This window comes from Montipora foliosa, chromosome 3 (assembly GCF_036669935.1).
Source record: "Montipora foliosa isolate CH-2021 chromosome 3, ASM3666993v2, whole genome shotgun sequence".
In the NCBI taxonomy this organism is placed as follows: Eukaryota; Metazoa; Cnidaria; class Anthozoa; order Scleractinia; family Acroporidae; genus Montipora; species Montipora foliosa.
In genome coordinates, this window is record NC_090871.1 from 57,184,580 (window position 1) to 57,194,579 (window position 10,000).

Consider the following 10,000-nt stretch of genomic DNA (forward strand, 5'->3'; position numbering starts at 1 on the left):
CACTTATATTCGAACAGACTTAACTGACCAGAGTGTAATTTGAAGTGCTAAGTTTCTACCCGATATGAACCATGTGAGCGTTAGCCCTACTAATGGAAATAGGCCCACACAAGGACAGAGAAAAACTCTGACCAGGGTGGGAATTGAACTGACGACCTTCGGGTTAGATCACCGCTGCTCTACCGACTGAGCTACAAGGTCAGACGGGAGCAGGCCGTGGGAACTGAAGATGTTAAAGTCACGGCAGTGAAAATGTACAAGTACAAGGAAGGATTACGTTTTTAAAAACGTTGGCCGTGTGGCACTTATATTCGAACAGACTTAACTGACCATATGGGGTAGAAACTTAACCCCAAGGTCGTGGGTTCAATTCCCACCCTGGTTAGAGTTTTTCTCCTGTGTGGGGCCATTTCCATTAGTAAGGCTAACGCTCACATGGTTCATATGGGGTAGAAACTTAGAACTTCACATTACACTCTGTCAGTTAAGTCTGTTCGAATATAAGTGCCACACGGCCAACGCTTTTAAAAACGTAATCCGTCCTTGTACTTGTACATGTTCACTGCCGTGACTTTAACATCTTCAGTTCCCACGGTCTGCTCCCGTCTGACCTTGTAGCTCAGTCGGTAGAGCAGCGGTGATCTAACCCGAAGGTCGTCGGTTCAATTCCCACCCTGGTCAGAGTTTTTCTCTGTCCTTGTGTGAGCCTATTTCCATTAGTAGGGCTAACGCTCACATGGTTCATATCGGGTAGAAACTTAGCACTTCACATTACACTCTGGTCAGTTAAGTCTGTTCGAATATAATTGCTACAGGACCAATGTTTGCAAAAACGTAATCCTTCCTTATTCTTTTCTTTGGTCAGTTGTTTTTGTTCTTCCGTTTGTAGTTCTTATTCTTTGTGTCGAGTAACCTGCTTCTGGGCATCTTCTTTCAGGTAATGGGCCTGAGCAGAACGACCCAGCTGAAGGAAATGCTTCGTGAGTGTAAGAGAATCAGGACCTTTGAAAGCCTTAAACCCATCCGTTCAGTGTTGCACGTATGCCATTGACTAAAGAGTCACTTAGTCGTGCTGTCATCTGTTAAACTTTAACCACCTCTGTATTACAATGTCCAAGAATAAGATCTGTCTTTACATAATTGATGGTGATCCGCCAAAAGTGGTGAACACGGACGAGACGTCATTTCTTTTAATCACTAAAACAATATTTATACGAAATATAGGAGCTTTTGGCTAAGTGTGCGACTTTTATAGGATATATAAGAAAATAGGAACATAGGATTTATAAAAAAGCTGGAATATATAAATTATGTACAACAAGGGAACCACACCGCACAATGTCGCTGGTAGTGCTCAGAGTGCCATGGGAGTAGCCTCTTGCTCTTGCAGCCATCGCTCTGCTTCCTGTATCTCTCTTTCCTCTCTCTCCCTCCTTTCTCTCTCTCGTCTTTCCCTGATCATTCGTTCCAGGCTTTCTATTTCTCGTCTAAACTGTGCACGTTCCTCTCGTTCCCTAAGCATCTGTTCAACTAGCGCAGAGGCATGTGCCACAAGTCGTTCGAAAGCAATAAGTAAATCATTGACTGCCTCGATATAGTTTGTTCCAATGTCTCTATTCAGCAAAGCTCCTCTGGAGTTGTTTTCATCGGAATTACCAGAAACTGGTGCAAGGCTGGTCCCTGCGGCATTGCCATCACCAGGCGCGATTGAGGAAAAATTTCTGTTACGAGTCCATGTGTTGTTACTTGCATTGACAACAGGTGGCCGACTTGTTGTAGCTGCGACAATTCTGCTGAAAGAAACACAGCAGGTCGAAACGGAGAATGGAGAAGGCAAACCAGAGTTGTCCACAATGACAGCACTTCTAGTGGAGGTACCTGGTTCGTGATACCCATTCGCAAGTGATTGGCGTCCAAATGCTAAATCAGCATTGTGTGACCTTTCATTCGCGGCCTGTTCATTTGAGAACATACTTTCATGAACAGCTTTGTCTTGCGAATGTCGTACTAAGAAATCCCCAGCCAAGCCATCGGATACAGGGCTGGCGATGGGTGGGGGCGGGGGTGGTGATATAGCAACCTGTGGACGTTGTATTTGGGAGATTTTAGGTCGAGCGCCCAAACGTTCCCAGTCAGTCGCAGAGGAACTGGATTCATCAGATTCATGCATTCGCAAAGTTGTCTGACAATGTGCATTGGAACTTTGTTGCAGCTGGAAGGGATTTCCATCATCAACATGTGAGCGTACTGGCTCGGTCAAAGGGCAGAAGGCAGAGCTATCTGAAGAGATGATCGGTGAATCATACTCATTGACACAACATGGAGATCTTCTTCTGTCAGAACCTGTTGTTCTCGATACCCCATAACACGAATCAGCAGACTGTCCCTCAAAATTTTCAAACTCAGTATTTCCCCCATCAGTCACATCATCTGTACTGTTCAATAACTGAGCCTGCCCTGGAACCTCTTCTTCACTGCTGCCTGTATTGAGCCTGACGTCACTCTCATTCACGATTTCACCGCGTGCTGCAGCAGAATTAGTAGTTGAGGACAATTCTGGTGCTTTTGCTGACATCTCGGAGGACTCTTGTGAGCTGCTACTTGAACAAACTGGTGTACCTTCAGCGGTGCATAAAGCCAACATGTTAGACGCACTAACAGATATGGTGCTAGCACCACTTGATGGACCACTTTGATCACAAGAGACGGGGACACTAATGCCGTCTTTGGAATTGGAACCGACACTATGATCATTATTCTCAATGTTAATTGACATAGGATTCTCACTGTCAGTCTCAAAAGGAACAGATGCAGACAAGTCGAAGTCATTATCTGGTGTAAACTTCTGGCCATTGTCTTCACTTCTGTTGGCAAAACCTATTGTGGACGTGCAAGACTTAGATATACGAGTTGCACATCTTTCTTCACCTTGTTCTAGATCTTGCAATCTTTCATCTCTCGATGGTAAAGAATCCGATGATGTTCCAACACTCTCTGAAATTTCAAACAAGGTGGCAAAATTAATGCATGTACCTGAATCAGAGAGGTGAACGATGCTACAGAGTTCTGAATACGAAAAACAGCATGCAAGTGGAATAACAGGATTAAAACAAGTAAAAAGCCTTTGACACTCGGTTCAACATCCTGCAACATTTGTTGCTCAAGAAATGTTGAACAATGTTACACAGACGAGTTGAATGGAATAGAGCTGGGCCCAGTTGTTGGAAAGCGATAAACTTAATCCAGGATTAGCGTAAACTTTTACACAGCCGAGTTGAACGGAATCGCACTGGTCTCTATTTTCGTTCAACAACGTTCAACGTGTTGAATGGCATACTTCAACATTCAACATGGCATGACTCACTGTTCAACATCTGTTGATCAACAAATGTTGAACCGTGTGTCACAGACGAGTTCAACGGCCACTTTCAAAAATTCCATAATACTCTTTATTTGCCCCGCAAAATTTTGCATAAGCATTGTTTCCACTTTCTCTTGGGACTTGGTCCCAAGAGGAAATAAAACTAGTGCTTATGCAAAACTTTGGAGGGCAAACAAAGAGTGTTATGGTGTTTTTGAAAATGGCCTACTGCTCAGTGGTTGAGCATTGCACCGGCATCACAGAGGTCGTGGGTTCAAATCCTGTTGAAGCCACCTGAACTTTTTTTCAGGTGTCCATAAGAGACAATAAATTGCTTAAATTGTTTAGCTAAGGACGAGGATAACTTTTCCGTTTCACCTATAGCCCGCACTTCAAATGTATACATTAGTTTCATGCAAATGTACATTGCAACAGTGGCTGACTAACAACATCTAAAATACTGGAACATGGTATGGGAAAGAAAACCCACTCAGATCCCAACATTATTGAGGTAGGAATGGTCAAGGTGGATGATACAGTCCGTATTCCCACACAATTCCACATAAGAAATTTGAAAGCAATCTTAAAACTCGTCCCACCCAGGAACCAAAGACATTGTTGGCTCGCACAAAATCAAACCTTCCTCCACAACAAGAAATGCGTGATCAAGCCCCAAAACATCATCTGGAGTGGGATGCTACTGAGAACCAAGCATAATATCATTCCTTGGAGGATACAACTTGTTAGGTTCTTCAATCATTCCACTTCTTTGTACATGTACAATGAAGCAGCTCGGGAAACGTTACAAAAAGCAAATTTTAATAGTGATAGTGTTGTTTTCTGCACTAACTATAGGGTTTTCTTCAGCACACAGGGTTTCAAACCTAATTATCATATTGATGGCTCCTCTTTAATTCTCTCTCTGTCCTTCTGATAGCCTTTTTGCAATGACTTTCCCATGGTAAAATTTATTATAGAAATGGAATAAGCTCATTACAGAAAATCTGCACTAGCACTATTGAAATTGCCGTTAAAACCACTCTTTTCTAGGTTCAGCCTACAACGTTGGAAATTAAACCGTCACGACAAAATCTTTTTCCCCATAGACCATTTTACGGGTACGGTGGCCATTTGGAAATCCATTGTTTCAAATAGCTATTATGGAATTCTAAGGGGGTATGCATACTAATTTGCCCCCTTTGAATCCCACAATAGCTACTTGAAACAATAGATTTCAAAAATGGCCAACATACCTGTAAAATGGTCTATGGATCAGAGAATTCAGTCCATACCACTGGTTTTACTCTCAGGATAGGGTAATCCAAGTTTCTCCAGGAGGTCAAAGCGCTGGATCCCTTTAAGCAGCTCACCAATGTCTGTGCAAGGGTGTTCACTGACTCTTTCCACTTCTTTTAACAGTTCAAAGCCCACCTTCATCTTTGCAAGCCTGAAACCATTAAGTTTGTCCCTGGCCAGAATCTTCATCTGTTTGAATTCCTCAGGTGATAATGAGTTGGAAATGTCTATAAACCTTGCTTGCAAGTTCAAATCTACCAAAATATTGCACAACAGAGGTGGATTTTAACATTAATCTTCCACAATTCCCAGAGCAAGTTACATGTAGTTACTTTAAGGGCCACAGCTTCTTTAGCACCCTTAAAAGTAAGGATCATGTGGAAGGAAACCTGTGGTGTGAGCCAATGCAGATCTACCAATTTGGACCACACCAGACAAAACAAAACAAAGAAAGAAAAATCACTCATAAGAATGATGTAGGAGCCTGAAAGGTCAAACTGCAACATCAAAATACTGTTCACATACCTGGGTTGTCTTGGAGTGAAGCTGCTCCACCAAGAAGTCTTCCATTGGTGGTTCCACATTTGAATGATGCACTGGCCCTCCAAGATATACTCTCATCACTAGCAATTTCTCTGGGTACTGAAAGAAGTTTGCCACTACGTTTCTCTCTGTCCTCAAGAAACAGATATCGTCCAACCTCTGCTCTGAGTTGCTGATTTTCTGCCTCCCTCTGTCTTAGCTGTTCCTGTAATTCATTTATTTGTTCCAGTAATTCAAAGGAATTATTCTGAAAGGTTGCAGACTCCTCAGTCTTACTTAATATGACAGGATCAAGATCAATATTTCTGGTATTTCTCACTCCAATACCGTTTGAAGCTGAAACTTTCATTTCCTCCAAGGACCTTTGACATTGTGGATGATGCTGTACCTTAATATGCATATCAGGACATTCATAAGATTCTCCAAGAGGCTCTTCTGGTCGTTTTGGAACACCGTCTATTGAATCACAGTTATCTGGGTTTTCCTTTCCATTTAATTCAGTCTTCAACTGAAAAACGTCTGCATAATGGTGTGTTTCCTTTGTTTCTGGTTTACTTTGTGCTTTAGCTAGACAGCCAGCAGCCAAATCCTCATCTGAACATTCGCAAGGCTCCTCTTGTAATTTGGATGCCAAAGTTGACTTCTTTAGATTGAATGGATCACCTAGGCTTACTGCAATTTCTTTCTCTTTTAATTCAGTCTTAAACTGACAAACTTCTGCATATTGGTGCGTTTCCTTTGATGTCGGTTTACTTTGTGCTGTGGCTGGACAGCCATCAGCCAAATCCCCCTCTGAACACTCACAAGGCTCCTCTTGTAATCTTTGACGATGACCAATGCACCCAATCAGGGTTGAAGATGCAGAAGAAGACTTCTTTAGAGTGAACGGATGACATGATGCAAACAAATCTGGGGTTGCTGGTAGTGAGTTAAGAGAAGATGCTGAAAGAAATTCTGATGACAGGAAGGAGTGTTCCTCAAAGCTGTCACTTTGAGGGATGACACTGTTCAAGGCCTCATGCTCAGGTGCAAAATTAATTGTGTCACTCAACAGGTACTCCAACAAGCATAAGCAAACATCTGCATGACTTCCAGAGTGAATTTCCTATTAAACATACAGACAAAAGTAATATTTCTACCTCGTACATCATAATAAAATACTGTGATTACAAGACAGTAACAATATTGGAGACACTTTAAGCCATGGACTTTTTTCGGTTATGGTAACAAATCTGATCCAATGATAGACAATCAAACAAATCGACTATCAGCAGATCCATCAGTCAGCAACAACCTTCAAAGTTCCTACCACGCATCAGCAACGTGTCCGTGTTGTCAATTTTCATACATATCTTTTTTGCCTTGAAGAATTTTGAAGAGATGAACAATGTATTGTGCATGATATTCTGCAGTCCTGCACCTTAATGCCACCATATTTACTATGTAACTGTTTTCATGTTTTACTTGTTAGCCGACATGTTGCCTGACGTGTTGGTGGTGTGTCACCTGACAATGTTTTTACTTGTTGAATGAAGTGAATGTCCATTTGAGCTGCAGGCTATAGATGAAAGAGAGAAGTGATCCTCGCACTTATCTGAACATCTGAACAATAATTTTAAGCGATTGTCTCTTGTAGACACTTTAAAAAAATCACGGAGCTCCAACGGGATTCAAACCCATGACCTGTGTGATGCTAGTGCAATGCTCTACCAACTGAACTAGTATGAAGCCCCTCAGTGGTGAGCAGGTCAATTTGTTGGGCTCATTTGTTCCTGAGTGACTGAGTGGCTTCATAGCTCTATTGGTAGACTTTTGCACCGGCATTGCACAGGTCATGGGTTCAAATCCTGTTGGAGCCACCCGAATTTTTCAGGTCTTTATAGGAGACAATAGCTTAAATTGTCTAGATTTGTGCGAGGATCGCTTTTCCTTTTAGATGTGTTTTTACTTGACAGTTGTGTGTGTGGTGATTACTCCAACAACGCACTGACTGATGCATTGGTTGAATTGGATTCGTTACCATAACCATTTTCTTTTTGGTCACTCCCAAGAGTTTTTGGTAGAGTTTGGTGATTTCCTGCACCAAAAGGGCAGATGTGATTAAATTATACATTATAAAAAAAACTTTTCCAAAAGTAATAATTATTATTAAGGATAAAATGGCCAACATCAAAGAATGATGTTTCATTGGCTCTGTGTCATCATAAGCAGATTTTGAGAACTCTTTAAATAAAAGTTCATGTGATTTAATACCAAGGTTCGAGTCTTACCATTAAAAAAACCCTGAATGTTATTTTATGATGAAGGAAAAAATGAAGTCTACAATGTATGTGTAACTCAAAACTGATGGCTAAAAATCTCATGGAAACTTTCTTATTGGTAAACAAACTGAAAAGAAAGGTTTCCAATAATCCAGGAATAGCTTTTAAATCAGAGTTTGAACAACTGGTCGATTGTCCTTTGGAGGACACAATTTGGTGTCAGCCAATGAGTGAGTCAATTGTCTGTGAATCACACAAGTCATGTACATGTACATTGGTTGGGGTGTCGTCCAACATGTTGTCATTGGATTTGCTTTAGCCTTACCCTACATAGATGATAGCTGGCTGTTGAATATTTTTTTTTGGCACCCCACTACTGTATGTTTTTACCTGAAATCCTCTTTTAAATCCCACGGTAGTGACAAGACCTTTAAAATAACCCTATCCTTCGTAGCTTAGACACCATGCAATTTTACTCATCAGTGGGAGCCACTTGAGAGGTGAAGGGTTAAAAGTCAATTTAGGGCATGGACCGTTAAAGAGCCCCCGTGATCGAAAAAACCACTTCCTTTTTTCCTTCAGATTTTGAACGTGTGTTTGCTTAACACCTGACTGGCAAAATTTTGAGCTTTGATTATTATCCAAAGGCCGTTTACTTTGAGTGTAAGTTTTGGATTTCACGGTCCGCCATTACTCACGTTCAAAACTGACCAATTGGACCTCAGAGGGTTGGATCCAGGGAAAAGTGACGTCAGAGGCTCATTAGCTTAAAATTTCAGCGTGTGAATGCAGCTTATTATATATGCAAAGCGTGAGTTTAAAAGTCTGAAAGCCCAAAACCCCCGTGCTGCATATTAATTCTGCGGCGTACACACGTAATGCATTCTTAAACTAGTGAGCCTTTGACATCATTTTCTCCTCGATCCAGCTCTCTCAAGAACATCATGTTAGTAATGGCGGACCATTAAATAATCTTTTAAATGTCTTTTTGAAATCAAGGCTTAAAACCTGGGTCACTTAGTGTTTTGTTAACATAGTTTTGAAATCCAAAGAAAAATATGAATTGATTTTTTGGTCACAGGGGCACTTTAAAAAGCTAAATTGTGAGCATCAAATGAATTCAAATAGTTTTTCATTAAAAAAATCAGTTCCAATTTTTCACCTTTTGCCTAGTTCTCTCTCCATTATACAAACTATGAAAATATTTTTCACTTTCATTGGCACCAAGACACCAGTCAGCTATGGGGGGTGTGGTACAAACTGTGAGTTTTTAACATCCCATTTTCAAAAATATAGAGGAAAGCCAACAAATTTGTTTGCATATGCTGTACATGCAACTAAATTTCTGGAATGCAGAAAAAAACATCAGAAACTCTGTACAGGCTGAAAACATCAAAAACATTTTACCTGATTCTGAAGTGTGCTCACATGGCATTCCTCATGAAAGTCAGATTCTAAGACCTCTGCACTTGCACAATCAAGAGATGTTTTGTTTGATGAGAATGGTTTCTGGTTACTTTCCTTGCCACAATTCCTAGTTGAAGATTCTCTGTTGCTGCCTTCACAATGCAAGGAGTCCCTACAAGTCACTCTATTTAAAAGATGTTTAGTGCCTGAATTTAACTCTTTCTTTGTGAAAGAGTCACTTCCACAATTCTTGACGAACACTCCTGATTGAGGACTAGTGATCGATGATTCAGTCTTGACTGCATTGCTGCAATTAACGTTTGAAGATTCCTTGATGCCAACCATACGGCAACCTTCACAAGACAACTGTACAAGAGGCTCAAAACTGATTCTGAAAGTCTCGTACAAAGACAACATCACATTTTCTAGAGCAGATTGCACAGAGAAACAGAAACCATTTGAATTTGTTTCATTCAAATGACGGGACTTGACTCTTAATACTGGTAACTCCTCGTCCACAAAAACAGAGAAGTGACAATACCTGCTATGTCGAGAAGCGAAAAAAGCAAAATTTATGTGTGGAGAATGACCATCAGCAACCTCAAGAACTTTTACATCGTTTAGGATTGGTTCTTTACTTGAGCTAAAAACCAAGCTATCAAATGCTAGTTCAGCTGTGCGCTTGTTGGAAAATTCATAGGAAAGGTATGAAACATGAACAGCGGGCTGAGATGATGAATCTTGTAAGGCCCACGAAGTTAAGCAATCAAAATTTGCACATTCTTTACCTGGTTCACCCAACTTAATCTCTACTAAAAGAGGAAGACAATCAATTTGAAAACACAGGGACAAACTTCTGAGTGGAAGTTCAAGATAGAAGTCATGCGTCTCCTCATAATTCTTTCTGAATTTGGGCTGCAAAAAGAGAGTGCTGACACTTTCACGGATCTGAAAGTTCAAATTCCTCAACTCTTTCATCTCTTGAATTTTGCAAGAGGTCCTCCAAAACAGAATGCAAGATGAATTCTTGAAACGTGATATCATTACCTCGTCATAATTTGAGAATTGTGAGCTGAATTCTGGATCTGGGAAAATCAAAACGTAGACATTTGGCCCAGCAAGGCAAGATATG

The 10,000-nt window shown here is 40.9% G+C and overlaps 1 protein-coding gene across 3 annotated transcripts in view; it reads right to left on the reverse strand.

Moving 5' to 3' along the window:
• Nucleotides 1-911: 911 nt before the first annotated feature.
• LOC137997757 (uncharacterized) overlaps nucleotides 912-10,000 on the reverse strand; it is a 414,333-nt gene continuing 405,244 nt past the window's right edge. For all 3 annotated transcript variants that reach the window (XM_068843991.1, XM_068843993.1, XM_068843990.1), the window contains exons 2-5: nucleotides 8,869-10,000; nucleotides 5,183-6,305; nucleotides 4,654-4,911; nucleotides 912-2,994 (exon numbers count right to left, since the gene is read on the reverse strand). The exon at nucleotides 8,869-10,000 is cut by the window's right edge and continues 1,892 nt beyond it. In XM_068843991.1, coding sequence (XP_068700092.1) covers nucleotides 1,355-2,994; nucleotides 4,654-4,911; nucleotides 5,183-6,305; nucleotides 8,869-10,000 — 4,153 coding nt within the window. In that variant the 3' untranslated portion in view covers nucleotides 912-1,354. The remainder of the gene's footprint in view (nucleotides 2,995-4,653; nucleotides 4,912-5,182; nucleotides 6,306-8,868) is intronic.